The following is a 16,216-nucleotide window of genomic DNA, read 5'->3' on the forward strand; positions in this document are numbered from 1 at the left end:
TCTTTTAAACTGCGTCAAATTAAGCTCAACATTATACTTCTTTTGTCATGAGTGGTCTCGTTAGATTTTTTTGTTCGACATAGTGCATCGATAAGTGTAAGTATTTCAAAGGATGTGATAATTAAAGAACGGAATAAGAATGAAATACAAGCTGATATTTACCAACTTTTGTACATATTATTTTGTACTGGAGACCTAACCAAAACAATAATTAAACTTGCATGAAAAACCCAAGTGCCTTACATACTCCAATGTGAATACAATCATAACTACTCATTTGTAAACTCTAATCAATTTTAGTTAACAGTTTTCATGTATAAAGGAAACGTATGTATACCCTGACATTATACCCTGATGTAGACGGGATTTGATCCCAGGTCTTGCGTACCCTCCCTTTCAGTAAAAAAAAAAAATGATGAACGGTATGTATGAACGCGTAACTACTAACCAATGCTCATGATTTGTGGCTGCTGCAAAACATGCAAAAAAAAAAAAAGAAAAAAAAAAAGACATACCAACTAATGTACATGTCTTGGCAGGGACAGACATTATTCCCACCTCAAGTGCAAAAATCAGCTGTTGAAAGCAATGATGCATAAGTACAGAACACAAACCAGCTGTATAGTATAAGTATAGTACAGAGTTGGTCACAAACTCACAACTCCACCAGCTTTGTAAAAATGCACTGTCATATTCATTTACCAGTAACTACACTAACTCCCCACTTTCTGTCTCTTCTTTTTTTTCCTCCATTTTTCACTTTCAAGTTCAACCACTCCAACTTAATTGTATTACAGCCAGTTCAAAATTTCAAACAAGGGTACATAAAACAAAAACAATGCTTGTCTCACAAAATTTAGAACGCTACTTGAGAACTCTTAATACTATGCTTCCATAATCCTCTACAGTCTAATTCCAATGTTTAGACAGTGTGGAGCAAAAGCGTTTGTGAGGAAAGCATGGTCTGTAGATGAATTACCCGAACAACTCAGCGAGTGCAATGAGATATGCCGAGATGGAATTCCTGGGAAAGTTGGCAAGCAATCATCAAGTACCGCATTTTTAGACACATATTCATACAATGAAATTTACATTAGAGAAAAAGATTCATATTATAGTTACTATTTTTGTCATAATAAACCCTCTCTTTGTCTTTTAGACACATTTTATACAATGAAATTTACATTAGAGAAAAAGATCCATATTTTATATACTCCGTACTATTTTTGTCATGAACCCTTCATCATCAACTCTAAACTCTCTTTGTTATAATAAAATAGTTACATACACTATTTTTTAGCATTTGGAAACAAGTTTTCACATTTCCTAAAATGGTCTGTGATTGGCTTGTCCATTTTCGATGGAGCCAAAAATTCATTTGTTCTTTTGGCTGTGGGATGTAATGGGCTAAATCAAAATGGCTCTTAAAACTTTTTCGCTTCCTTTCCATGAAGTAGAAGATGGTCGTCCCGTTGTCATCCCGTTATCAATTTTTGGTCAATTGGAAACAACCTGGTTGCGTACACCCGACCCCCCTTTACCCCGCTTCTTGCGGGAACCTTTTTGAGGCAATGTGGTAATGATAATGAATGGATTGGCTTATCTGAGAAACTTAGCAGAAAGTGTGAGAATCATTCAATTATTACAAAGGGTCTTTGCGTGAAATTGGGTCGTACCCTTAATTGCCTTAAATACGGGTTGAGACAATGAGACAATTAATTTCAGATGGAGTTCTATACAGAGGGCAAATGATAAGTCCAAGGAAGAGTTCACTTCTTCCAAGGAAATCAACTTTGAAAAAATGTGCATTTTCTTGGAAGAAGTAAAAATTTCCTTGGATTTATCACCTCCCTCTACAGAGCCAAATACTAATGCACAAACTTCACCACCTTGCTCAATTGAAAGAATAATAAACCGAAGACAATTTACACACAAGTTCGTAGCTTCAATAGATTGATTATATTTTTCATGTGTTCATTGTGCATAACCAATTATAATAGTCATGAGAATTAATAACGATAATTAAAAACAAATAAAGTGCAAATGCAATGCAAGCATTGAAGGCATGCCTAACTTATCACATTATTAATCATTCCAGGAATAAACATATATTGCTCAGTACCACTCCATAAGGTGTAAAATACTCATCATGTACATATTATCCCAGAATAAAAGGCTATTTTCACTTTTGGTGTCAAATTTTGTCAACTTTGGCCATTTATTTGTCAAACAGTACACTTACTAGATTCATATCACCAAAATTATCCCTAAAAGATACTTGCAATAATCAATAAAAGTTTGACCACAAAAGTCTATCGTGGGCTTATGGCCTATTTGGGACGAAGGGAGTACTATTATGTGATCCTATTTGTAAACTTACATGTTTTTTAAAAGGTTGTCAAGATTGAGATGCAATGTAGGATGTTTTGCAGATAATTAAATCCACAAAGAAACAGAAAAGATGGCCACATACTATGTTCTTCTAGATAGATGAAGAATGTTCTTGACATAGGGTGAGTTCTTGGATTAGAACGTGGCTAATTGATTGACAAGATAAAAAATGGTCTGTGTTGGTTCTCTACAAGAACTTTCCTTTGATGCAAACAGATGTGTGAAGATGCATTATGATAATAATGCTAAAATTGAAGCAGAAAAATGGATCCCAAGAACTAGCTTACCATAAAATATTGGGCAAAGATGCCAAAGAATACTTTCAAGATGCATTCCATTGTCTATATTTACATATTCCACGTCGACTCTCAGAAAAGGAATCACATATAGATTGCACCATGGAGCATATGACAGGAATCTGACACAGTTCTTCATGCTGCTCCTGTGAAAATGCTATCAGTTGGTGATATGTAAAGCTTTCAATCAATTCAGAAATAGGAACAAAAGAAATACCAGTTCTTTGAGACGATCTTCAATACTCCCGGATTCATTATCATTAGGCATGAAAATCTTGCGGTATGCCGCTCGCAAGCCCTTAATCTAGATCCTTGCCAAGTGAGATGATTCACATTCATAATTTTTCTCACAGATATTAAAGCTATTGTGATAAACTTCTTATATAAACTTTTACTCACAGACTAGGTAAACATAAATCTAGAATAACCAATTAATTCCTCAACGTTATCAAGGATTTTAATATCAATATTGTGATACATTTACGCCAAGGATGATGTTGCATATGCTCATGAAACTAAACTAATGTAGCTACTTACATCAAAACAAGTTCACTTTCTGCTCTTCATTGAAATTCTTTTTTCTGTTTTTATTTTATGTTTGAATCTTCTCTTTTTAGGTTGATGTTGTGTTCTGGACCACAGTCTATTAATCCTTAACAATAGAAAGTGGGCCAAGATTCCAAAAGAAAAGGAAAAAGAAGAAGACATCCGCTGGCGATGTTTATAGTATATTTGTTTCCTAGTCGATAGTGCATGATTAACACTATATTATATGCTTTATTTTTGTTAAAACAAAGAGTAATAAGGAAGCAAATCTGATGTTCATATATCTTTGTGGTTCAAATACTCTATTAGTTTAGTCAAATATATATATGCATAATAGTAAAGAAACCTTTAATTTTTAAAAGTGCGCTTACCATATATAAACACTGGTCACACAAATAAACTTGCGAAAGACATGGGCACAGTTATGCTTGTGCTGATTTAATCAAGAGCCTTGAACAAAACTAACCTCTGTAGCCGAGAACCCACGACGTCGCAAGCCTTCTAAGTTCAAGCCACGAAGCTCAGCTCTATCACCAGATACCATCATGAATTTTGGAACATCTTGAGAAACCTTAAAAGGATACAAGTATTAGAAAATGCATCTCAGGATAGCTATTAAGTATCAACACTCGTTATGACACACTGTCACTGACCAAAGGGTTAACTTGCATCAAGAGAATAAGAAAAGTATATATCGTCCTATCTCTATGATTTTTTTACTGTAAACCTTAAGGAACATGTTTAGAACAAAGGGATAAAAGTACATACCACAGATCCACCACCAATGAAACAAAACGAACCAAGGTGGCAGTGCTGGTGGACAACAGCCGCACCGGCAGTGTGAATGTAATCCTAATTCAGGTATTTCAATAGAATAAAAAAAATGAAAATGTTTAATAAATATACTATGTACCAATACAGGAAAAAAAGGTAAACAAAAAACTTCAAATTAGAGACTATAAAAAAGAACTCACTTCTACTACTATATGACCTGCCAACAAGGTATTATTTGCTAAAATGTTGTTGTTACCGATTTTGCAGTCATGAGCAACATGACAGGATCCCATAATAAGATTATTATGACCAACGATCTGTGGACATGTGCAAAATGTGAATATAATAGTAACACAACGAAATTAAAGCGTCTTTGGATTGAAGTAAAGTTGCACTCCACACCGTCTGATCATCTGGCTTGGACGATCTATGTATAGAGCTGTATTCCCTTATCTCATTATTGTCACCAATATCAAGGAAACATTCATCCCCATCCTGAAATTATGTGGAAGGAAAAGTATCAAAGCGTCTCCTGATGCATCCTCAGCAAGGGAGCAATAAAGAAAATAGCAATACAAGGCTATCAAGAAATGAAACTAATTCATCCACCAATTCTAAAATAGGTTTACTACACCTACTACTCAACTAAAGGGTACTCCTTTTAAACATATATTTCTCACATTGCAGAGACGGTGTTAGACTGTGTTATACTGCATTCGTCTTCCATTGTTAATCTATTAAGAAAAAATAGAGAGTTAGTTGTATAATGGGATTCTAACCTCGATGCGATTTAAAATGAATAGATCATGGCAGAGATTTTGGTTGATAATAAGGATTATTATATGATATTTACAAGCCTTGTACAGTCTCTACAACAAATTCTTCAAGCGATAAATTAAAGCAATAAGTTTAAACTATATTTAATTTCTCAAAACAAGTCAATGAATGGTTAAGTTCACAATCCTTCACGAATTGTCTTTCTTAGCAATAGTATAGATTCTTTCCAAAAAAAAGTTGTTGGTGACAAATCAAGATCACTAGTTCAAGCCTGGATGATGTATGTTTACTCTGATGCACCGGTACCTAAGGAAACATCCCGGATTCGTCTCCAAATCGGGTACGGTCAACTGATATTGATGCAGGAGCTTAAAGGATAGAAAGAACAGAAAATAGAGAGAAGAAGATAGAACAGAATGTAGAGTATTAAGAGAGAGAATTTGAGAGATTAGAGAAGATGATTTGTATTATTATGAATGAATCAATACAATCTATGATCAGCTTATTTGTACAAAACTACTGCTCAACAGAATCGGCTAACACAATTGCTGAGTTGGCAAGTTTGTTATAACAGACTATTATTCTGTTATTGCCTCCAAGGCACCTAAAGTCAACAGATTTTTCTTATGTTTGACTTTTATTAGCTAATTGTACAAGTCCACCCTTAACGGATATGGGTACGGTCAACTGCTACGCCGGGTACGTTTTGGGACGTTTCGGCCTAGAAATATAAGTACCCATCCAGAAAAAGGGGAATAATTTCTCGATTGGTTAAGGATTGATTTAAGTAGTTGTTGTATGTTATTGTTTATTGTTACTGCTACTGGCATCGTTGTTTCTTGTTGTTACCTCTTGTGTTTTACTACTGCTACCGCCATTTTCGTGCCTTACTACTTTATGTTGTTGTGTGGATTAAAATGGTTATAATTTATTTGTCGCCTATGGTATGTAACAAACTCTTTAAGGCGTTGGCCCAGTTAATATATAATTGCATGTTTAGAAAAATACAATATAGTAACCCATAATTCCTTGCTTTCCATACTTTGATATTCTTGTGGCTGATTATTTTTTTATATATAATACTTTTTGGACTATTTTTGCCGTATTCTTAAAGGACCAGTTTCTTGAATTTTTGATTTTTCCATTTCCCGAACCTGTACCCGTCCCGGTCCCGTACCCGTGCTACCTAGATGTTTACTTTCCGTAACTTCAATAAAAAAGCTAAACCAATTAATAACTTCATGACTCTTCATGATGTTCTTCCCTACTATTGATTGTAAAGTTCATTTTAATACACAGTATACATTCTATACAAAACCACACACTCATTAGCGATTTCCATTAATGACAACTTTTATGCTTAATTTTAAGCACTACTTTTAATACTTCAAACATGCTTTTAACATAATTTATTGCATGCTATTTCTACTACCTCATAATTCTTGGTGGTTTTAACCTGAAGACCCTCCACTGAATCTTGGTAAAGTTAAATAATCGAATGGAATGAACTGATAGGATTAGCCCATCACCACCTAACACATCATAGACACCTTCAAACCAAACATAACATGAAGATCTAGGTATAAACTATTAGACATTTGGGTGCGGAAGAGTTGATTGGTATTTGGTGCTTATGTTTTAATATTGAGAACAAGGGTGAGCATGAGATATTTATAGTTGTATAATGTAGGTCATGTTCATTCTCTAGATTTTTCTAGATTAACAGTTTAACACAAATATCTTAACTGAAGTATCTAATTTCTTGCTGTAACTTTTGCACACATTTTAAATTCCTAATCCGGGCCACCATACATTTCAATATCATATGCATACATAAAAAATTTACTTGTACTAAGGGACGAAAGATGGTTCAATTACACGCGCAACCACGACAAAATAAAGAACCAAGGCACATTTAATCCAAAAGTGCAATACCAATACCAATTCCAATGTTTTTACTTTTTACTTTTTAGTATTAACATTATTTAGGATAAATAAGGAAGCCACCTTATATTTCAAGTCTTGGCACTTTACACCCACAACAGCATGATGTCCGATAATGTTGTTTGATCCAATCACAGTCTTCCCCGGAAGCTCATCACCAACGACCGCACCACTACCCAGTCCACCAAATATAAAAAAAAAAAAAAAAAAAAAAAAAAGCATAAAGTTCAGCTTAATTCATATACGAAGTACATAAGTTGATAGATTGTATGTAAATAAGTTGATTATCTTTTGTAGTTAGTAAATGTATAATTCATTACCATAGTTACAGTCTAAATATCCTCTTGTAATCGATGTAAACTTGGTATCTTCATATACATTAATCACAAGATGATATTTTGGTTATACTTATGGTAACAAATTATACACCTACTAATTACAGAACACAAATCAAAGATTATGAACTCATTTACATATATTCTACTCCATACTCCAAATCATAAGTAAGAATTGGAATTACAAACTAACGTCATAAGAATGCAGTTATCACCCAATTGAGAATATCCAAAAATGTGACTACCAGGATACAATTTACAAGCATTGCCAAGTTTTACAGATGAGCCAACTGTACAAAATGGCCCAATTGACACTCCCTGGCATTGAAGCATTAAAATTTAGTCTTAAATCTTAATATATAAGTTTTAATTAGAGTATAATTATATAGTTAATTGGAAGGAAAACAGACCTGACCAAGAGTAGCATTGGGATGAATAATAGCAGTTGGGTGCACAAAAGTAGGGTTCCAATCATCTGCTGCTGCATCTGTAAATCAATCAAATCAAATTAATTTGAAATTAAAAACCCCAGAATTTGTTGCAATCAATCAAATTAATTTGAAATTAAAAACCCCAGAATTTGTAAGCCGTATCATAACATTACTGGATAGAGGTCTAAGGAAAGAGAGAGAAGAGTATTGAAGGAGAGTTGAAGCAAGTGAGTTGCTGTTGGTGTTACGAAGCCACCTCATTTTTCAACTTTGCAATTTTGGGTTTGGTTTGAGTTTGAGTTTGAGTTTGAGTTTGAGTCTGAGTCAATCTCCCTCTCTTTCTTTTTCTTCGCTTCCTTTTGGGTTTAAGGGCTTTGAAAATATTTGGATTTGGTCTTTGTTGATTAAAAACAATACAGAGTAATTGTGGATTTAACGATTCAACTGCAGCTTTTGTGTCAGAAATTTTGACATGCGCGTCTGTAAAAGACGGATCGATGACGCCTACAATTAAGCTTTACCTTTTAAGTAACACTTTAAAAAAGTCCCCTCCCACTTAAGTGTGTTGATCTCACTCATGTCCGTTAATAATGTCGTACTCCGTAACTCACTAAGTGCACCCAAGCTCTAATCAGTAACGATTTTGGGTGTCATTTTTCTATTGATTGAAATAGATATTTGATCTTTCAATTTTAGTATTTAAATTTACAATTAACATAAATCTTTTCAACCAATAGAAAGAAGTGATACACTGATAAAGAAATGATTTAGACTCATCAATAAAATGCTTCAGTTTTTCTAGCCAGTAGGCAATATTGCCTCCCATAATTATCACTATAGCAACACAAACCTCGCTGCTGCCAACAGCCAAGAGTGTGTAGCTATTAAAATATTTATTTGGATCATAACACTAGAAAATGTTTACATTGAAAATCATGTGAGACAAAAGTTTATATAAGGGCGAAATTGCCTTACAAAATTCCACAAATAGCCCCGCTAGCTTAGGGATCTTTAGGCCCTGATTAGTTCACCTTATTTCATGACCATGAACGTGTAATGAAATAATATAAGAGCATGGATTGATTTATTAAATCTGTACACCTTCAATTTAACTGCAACTGATGACCTTATACAATATACTTCATCATTTATGGGCTCTACAAGTTTACAAAATTTTGAAGTGGTAAATAAGATTAGGTATCACTAATTCACTACACTACTCTGGCATGGACCTCCACCCTCTGGATATGTTGCTCTGCAAGGAGATTGAGCTGAAGTTGAGCAACTCTTCTCCTTTTTCAGTGCATTTCCAGAGTGAATTCTGAACTGAACAAGGTATTTACTCTGTTAAGGAGGAGTTTTACTGCTGCTGTATTGTTCAGGATCCAGAACTTTGAAATTAACCGAATGAGTTCGAGTTGCCACTCTCCAACATCCGCAGAACCTAATAATAATAAGCAACTTATTGTCAAAAATGTAATGTGGAGTGATGTAACAACCATATATAAATCAAGTCACAATGATAAATTATCACAGACATCACATGCAATTGGCTTGACCTTCCATATATATCTCAGGTAGGGTACCAAGGGTAGGTTGTCACGTGGAGGGCGCCGTTGAACTTCAATTTTTTTTTTGGTTACGAATGAGCCACAAAGGCAATATAAATTACAAATGAGGGCGGGGTATTCGAACCTGAGACCTACCATACACAGGCCCCTCAGTCTTAACCACTAGGTCAAGACATCATTGGTTAACTTCACAGTTTACAATACCAAAAGTAACCGAAAAACAGTAAAATAATCATTGCATTAGACTAAAGCTGAGCATCTCAACAGAATTTCAAGCAATTCCAGCAATTACAATTCCAACTGCAATGAACTTCCTACTTCAGAAATCACCAAGGCTAGCAAACTACTTCACATGCCTAACAGTTTTGCACTTTGGCTCATGTTTGGTTCTTCCTAGCTCAATGAAACACACACATTCCCTACTGCTTCTGGTCTTAAAAGGGTGTCAACTTTCAATTAACTTAGGATGGTCCCAACTTTGGAGGGTATTATCCAAAAAAGGACCTTGACATGGATTAACCAATTTAACAGGTTAAAGTGAACACAAGGCATGCTACCATTTTCTCAATAAAAATTAAAATTAAAAACTTCCCCTCTTCTCTCTCCATCCATCCCGCGTTTCTACCCACACCATTTCCACCAGGTCGCCACCGTATCGTAGGCTAATAGCCCTGCCAATCTGGCCACGCTTTCTTTTGTCCTATCACTATTTTTTCTGCCATCCATCATCCTCAACCTCAACCTCAACCACAAGCCCACCGAAACTAACTCAATCTGCCACCCTTGAACCAAAACTTTTGCTCAATATTGGAAGTCATCTCCAATTGAACTAATTTACTAGTCAATAACTAATTGAACTTGTATAACTATGGTACTAATGAAATGAGAATTCAAATGTTTGTAAATTCAACCGTGTACATGATAACGACCCATTTTGTTTTTGAGGGAAACATAGAGCGGACATTTATTAATGTAAATCGACTCTGTCAAAGTTATAATACTTTGAGGAAGCGAACCAATAAAAACATACACTGAATTACTACTAGTATCCCACCTTGCCACTAGATGAGCTACTATATACTCCGTATGTCAGTTAACATGAGAAATGTCATAAAAATAGAAGAATAAGCTATGAAAACAACCCAATTAATTGCAAACAAGTCCCTATAAAAATTCAGTTGTGTTTTTAGGTACATGTTTTAATGGAAAATCCAGTTGGGTTTTGAACTTCTACGTTTCCACAAATATACTGTACAATGGGATACACTATTCTTAACTGGAAGGGCTCGTGGTGAGGAAAGAGGAAAAAAATTACCTCCTTTTCAGGTAACTGGTCATTGGAACTGATTTGAGAAGACACTCTCATAGTTGTGACTGCTCTAAATTAAACAATAGTTGGGACCTCTAAGAGAAGAATGTTCATAGTTGGAATCAGTGTTATTAATATCTAAGTGAACTATAATATGGGATGATCCTACTACAGACCAAATTAAAATTAACAGTCTAGATTCATATTTTAACTCAATTTTAAGTCCAAATTACAAAGCTAGAGCCTAAAAAGGCTCAAAATGAATTATACCGATTGTTTGAAGAGCCTAAGAGAGCACAGACAGACTTTTAAAGCTCAAAAGTGAATTATACCAATTGTTTAAAAAAGCCTAAAAGACGGTGCAGACTTACAAACCTGAGACATACGAGGCCTTGAATCAGGATCCTTTTTGATGCACAACGAGGCACAATGTAGCATATTGCAAAGATCCTCTTTCACATAGCTATTTCCCAAGCATGGATCAATCAACTTTCTGATATTCTCTTCTTTAACTACACGTCGTGCCTGAAAAAAATTCAAATGAATTCAATTTTATTCCCCCGTTTTGTTTGAGAGACATTGGCTTAATAAGATTTGAGGAAAATAAAAATTATACCCATTCAGTGAGGCATTGCTCTCCTCTGGGACGATTTATATCCACAGCTTTCCGTCCCGTGATAAGTTCTAATAACACTATACCAAATGAATAGACATCAGCCTTTTCTGTGATCTGACCACTTTGAGCATATTCAGGAGCCAAATACCTGCAGCATAGAAAGACGATATTATTATCTCTTGCAATCACAAACATACCAATTACCAAGTATATACAGGAAGCTGTAACTAAACTTACCCAAATGTTCCAATAACTCTAGTTTCCTCACCTACACCTCCATCAGGCTGGCACCTTGCCAATCCAAAGTCCCCAACCTATTAATCAGAAGTTTTTCATCCATAGTCAATAAGTTAGCTTGTTCACATGAATTGTGCATTTTTAGTGCATGATTGGTATGAATCTAGGAACCGAAATGGATTGGGAACATTTAAGACGGGGAAATGGTAATGTTAAGTGTTATCGTTATTTGTTGTTTGGTATACCTAAGGAAAGCAATCCCTTGTATCAAATTAGGGATTGAGGAGTGTTAACACTTTGTTACCACAAGGTTAGAAGAGGTAACAAATTGCTGGTAATGGTTACCCTTTGGATATGAAGTGTGTTACCCATCTCTCACACCAAACAATTGGTAATGGAATTAGTTAATTGATTCCATTTCCAACACTTGAAAAATGCTATACCGAACATGCTCTTAGTCTTTTAGATATAGGAATCGATATCCTAAAGAAAGAAAGATGAACTAGAAAACATCAATTTTCCAAATGAAGATCAATGTAGTTCTGTACAAGAAAATTGATCACTACTATTCATGATGATTCAATGTGATAATTTTTATGCAAGTGTGCCATGGTACATCTTTGTAAACAATCTAAACACTACCGGAGAAAAACATACATACCAATGGTTCAAAATCATGGGTTAACAGGATATTGTTTGGTCGCATATCGCGATGAACAATACAGCCAACTCGACATTCTTCATGAAGGTATCTCAGTCCACGAGCAGCTCCAAGAGCAATCTTTTGCCTTGCAGGCCATTCTAATATATTGCTGCTACGACCTGTGCATTCCATAGTTTAGTAAACTGCAAATATTCTAATGTTGAACATAATAGGCCGTACGCAAAAAAAAAAAACTTATTATAAGGAAATAGGTTACAACAAAAAACGTAACGCGTAAATGATTAGACATTATAATGGTTAAAAACATGTTCAAGAATTTCAAGTGAGATCAAATCATGTTCAACCAAGGACTGTTTTTTTTTTTGGCTAGTACAAAAATTTAGAAAGAAAGAGGCCTGGAAACCTACACTAAGACGTGATATTTGTGGTTATCGAGAAGGAGCTTGTTCTATTCACAATAGTGACAATAAAGTGAGATATTTCTAAGCATATCTCTTTGATGAGTTAATATTTAATATTGTGATACACAAAACTCAACAGTCAAGACGTCCTCCCCCTATAAACTACCTGATATATACAAGTACTTAAGAAACTTACCATAAAGATGATAATCCAAAGAATTATTGCATATAAATTCATAAACCAACAACCTTCTTCCGCCCTCCACACAAAATCCAATTAGTGTTACAACATTGCGGTGTTGGGCACAACTTAAAACCTCCACTTCAGAGCAGAACTCCTTATCTCCCTGAGAGCTAGCCAGTTTATATTGCTTCACAGCAATGATCTGTCCATCTTGTAGTACCCCACGATAAACAGAACCATACCCACCTTCTGCTAAGAAATTGTTGACTGAAAATCCATTGGTTGCCATTTCGAGCTCCGTGTATTTGAATGAGTGTGGAGGTTTCCCAAATATTGGTGTTCTATGCTGACATTTTGAGCATAGTGGTGGCGGATCAGATGGTGACTTTTTAGACAACGAGATAGCTTCCCGGACACTTGTTGAGTTCGAGTTAAGTTTCTGCGTAGGACTTTGCATTTCTGCAACTGAGAATCTCTTCAGTAGATTTATTGATGCACGTGCCAGAATTTGATCTGTAGTTCTGAGTGAACCATCTATGTCAGATTTACCAATTATGGGACTGTTCAGCATCCATGGCTGGCAACAACTTGTTGAGCTCATTGATTCATTATCTGTGTCACTTGTATCAGAATCCTCTAATTTATCAATTTCACTAGCAACAGACAAAAGTGCTCTCTTTTGGTCTTCAATTGTCCCTGAGAGAAAATATGATGAAGCGGCATCTGAGCTTGATATAGATGATGTTCCTACATCAGTTGCAGTGTATGATGTATCGTGCTCTGGAGTACTGATGGGAGTCACGTTTGGCACCCGAATTGAATCCGGAAAATCATATGCATCATTTGAATGTGATGCTTCAGATATGGGCAGTGAGTGTATTACTTCAGTTTCCACATCACCAGATCCAGTTAAATTCAATCTAAGAACCTTGGGATGAGATCCTTTCATCATGATAACATTGCACTGAAGTTGTTCCATACAGTGTTTTGCCTCATCCTTCAGCCTTCTGGAAATACACCAAAATCCTTGGTTGAAGTGCATGATTGCTTTCAATGATTGACTAAAAATGCTAAACTATGCAATATTTGACGGCCAGTTTGGTAGTCGGTCATAAATGGTGTCAATGGGAATGAATATGTTTGTAAATTTGTAAGGAAAAGAAAATCAATATCCATTTCCATGGTAATACTAATTCACTCAAAATTATATCTTTTTCTTTATAAACTTCCATTACCATTTTGGGAGTGGTATTAGGTGAGAATGCAAATTTATGAAGAAAAACACCAAGTTTGAGACAAAATTTCATTACCATGAACATCGTGATGTTAATTTCTTTCCAAATAAACACTTGGATTTATTCGCATTCCCACCGTATATTACCGGCTACCAAACGGGCTGTGAGAGATCTGTATATTATGTAATCAACAAATCAAGTACAAACAAGATTTAAACAAAATTACTTACTTATCCAGTATCACCCACTTTGTTTGATCTTTTTTGGCTTCAGCCGCCACAACTCCTTCAGCAGAAGCAGACAGGACTTTTATCTTCACATTTATCTGTAAATTAAGAAGTTGACATGGGGAAAAAATGTCAATGGAATGAATCAAGCTTACATCAAACTTTGAATAAGATGCTTAATCAAAGAACTGGCCTTGCATGATTTCTGATCTTTACACAATTGATGCATTAATTGTGAGCAAGAGTCGGTTATGTCTTCCTCTTGGTCCAAAAGGGTCCCTGTGCGAGATCTCCAAGCTCCACTCGTACAATCAGTGGTAAACCTTTGTAGCCCCCACAGCTTCTTTCCTGAAAAATGCACCTTCTTTATCAATACACAAGCTAATTTGAGCACAAAGGTCACACTTAGGTTTTGTTCTGTTCACCTTATTTCCACTTATTTCAGGACAAATAAGGTCAGATAAGATAAGTTCGGAAAAAAAAGGGTTGACCAAGTACAATTTATAACTAAAATAAGTTTTGATAAGTTCTAATAAGTTCAGATAAGATAAGTTCAGAAAAAATAAGTGATAATCAGATGAATAGAACACACCCTATGATCTTACACTGGTAATTGCTATGAACAATCATAAAAAACAGGTATGTTTCATTAATTTGTTAGAATCCTATGATTGCACTCGATAATCTTCTGATGTACAAAACTATACCCCCCTTAAAAGAATGAAGTAAAGAAAATGCAGAAATTTTGATCAAAGAATAAAGTTTTCCATCCCATTTCATTTCTACTAGCTTCCAAATGTCTGCCACTTAGTAGCAATGAAAATGTACAAAAATGTAGCACCTATGTTCTCAAGGATTTTTACTAGTCCAAGTTTGAAATTTAAATCCGCCATTTGAACTAGAACAAGTGCACACTTGTAGTACAATCCAAACAGATACAGGAAAGGTACTCATTTAAGGAGCAAAACATCCATAGGTTCATTGATACTAATCTATTGGGAAGTGAACCCTCATCATGTTCATACATATTGCATTTCCCCTCTACTCATCCAAACCAAGTTCACATTCCAGCACTAAAGAGTACTAGGAATTGCCTAAACACACACACACATCATTCTAGGACTACAGCAACACCACCACCACCACCACCACCACCTGATCGCAGTTTCTAAGGCGGACTCAGTAAGATTAACCAATCTGATACAGGACCTACTATTGCAAAATTATTCAGGAACCAAATATTATGTAACAGCGATGATTACAACCAAACAAATTGTCAGTTAATTACAGAAAACCAAACAATAAGCTATAAACAGAATATTAGAGAAGCAAACTAGCAGCAATACACTAAACAATAAACAGACCGAAAAAGGCAATAACAATTTAGTAAGAAAATTATACCAAAAGTTTGAGGAGAAGTGACAACCAAAAGCTTAATGCAATTCCCAGGTTGAACAACATGAGCAAGTGCCCACTCCATTGCATTTTTTGGAATTTCTTTGGTAGCTTTCACAGCAACTAAAACAACAACCTTCTTTTGATTGGAATTCATACCTTCAACCCTAAACCACAATTTTCTTCACTAAACTCTAATTTTAGCTCAAACCCACAAATACCCACATAAAAAAAATGTGATTTTCAACCAAAAATCAGTTATTTAGAACAGTGGGCAGCTAAAAGCATGAACAATGATGCAGAAAATATAAGATGGGGTTTTGGGATGATCAATCAAGATGTCATGATTTCTACATTTTTTTGTGTGAAGCAGCTTTTTTGCATGATGAAAATGCAAAAAGGGTAACAGATGGTAAAAGGAGGGGTACTGTTCTTTGGAGCAGAAATTGATGAATAAAGAGGAAAATGAAAAAGGGGAATTTGGACAATTGGATTTGGGATGGTTTTAATTGAAGTAGGGAATTGTAATAATGACAATTAAATTTAACAGGTAAGATTGAGCAAATAATTGAGCATTTTCTTTCTGTATGGGATGCGATGGGACCACTTACACGTTGACACCTCCACTTGTTTCCAAGTTCTTGCTCATTAAGCTAAAGTTTTCATGGGATTTGAGCTAAAGTGTGGACTAAAATGATGTATCTACTCAATTTGGTTAAGCTTTTGTTTCTAAAATTAGGAGTATGTGAATCGAATATAAAGTAGATTAATTTCAATTGTTATTTTTGGAAGTTTTGTCTTTTTTCAATCTTGACCGTGGTCAAAACATTACTCAAAGTTTAGTTTAGTCTGTAAGATAAGTTATTGAAAAATACAATCATTA

At 35.1% G+C, this 16,216-nt stretch overlaps 2 protein-coding genes across 4 annotated transcripts; both read right to left on the minus strand.

Moving 5' to 3' along the window:
* Positions 1-577: 577 nt before the first annotated feature.
* Positions 578-7,958, minus strand: LOC110776724 (probable acyl-[acyl-carrier-protein]--UDP-N-acetylglucosamine O-acyltransferase, mitochondrial). Of its 3 annotated transcripts, none has more exons than XM_021981274.2 (11): positions 7,668-7,958; positions 7,474-7,550; positions 7,257-7,381; positions 6,792-6,900; positions 4,410-4,502; positions 4,208-4,324; positions 4,002-4,085; positions 3,700-3,804; positions 2,905-2,991; positions 2,679-2,833; positions 578-1,024 (listed from the first exon to the last, which is right to left on the minus strand). In XM_021981274.2, exons 1-10 carry the CDS (start codon positions 7,753-7,755, stop codon positions 2,714-2,716), a joined length of 1,005 nt encoding a protein of 334 aa, XP_021836966.2. In that variant the 5' UTR covers positions 7,756-7,958; the 3' UTR covers positions 578-1,024; positions 2,679-2,713. The 3 variants fall into 3 exon arrangements, with proteins under 3 accessions (XP_021836966.2, XP_021836967.2, XP_021836968.2); XM_021981275.2 differs by having other exon boundaries at positions 2,679-2,827; positions 7,668-7,948; XM_021981276.2 differs by lacking the exons at positions 578-1,024; positions 2,679-2,833 and having other exon boundaries at positions 2,908-2,998; positions 7,668-7,954.
* A 590-nt stretch (positions 7,959-8,548) lies between these two features.
* Positions 8,549-15,924, minus strand: LOC110776723 (inactive protein kinase SELMODRAFT_444075). The gene is made up of 9 exons (XM_021981273.2): positions 15,340-15,924; positions 14,132-14,286; positions 13,942-14,036; positions 12,489-13,483; positions 11,889-12,049; positions 11,228-11,304; positions 10,991-11,138; positions 10,750-10,899; positions 8,549-8,938 (listed from the first exon to the last, which is right to left on the minus strand). The coding sequence occupies exons 1-9, from the start codon at positions 15,488-15,490 to the stop codon at positions 8,894-8,896; spliced, it is 1,977 nt and encodes a 658-aa protein (XP_021836965.2). The 5' UTR covers positions 15,491-15,924; the 3' UTR covers positions 8,549-8,893.
* Between the last annotated feature and the right edge of the window lie 292 nt (positions 15,925-16,216).

The sequence above is a fragment of the Spinacia oleracea genome, chromosome 2 (genome assembly GCF_020520425.1).
Source record: "Spinacia oleracea cultivar Varoflay chromosome 2, BTI_SOV_V1, whole genome shotgun sequence".
Lineage (NCBI taxonomy): Eukaryota > Viridiplantae > Streptophyta > Magnoliopsida > Caryophyllales > Amaranthaceae > Spinacia > Spinacia oleracea.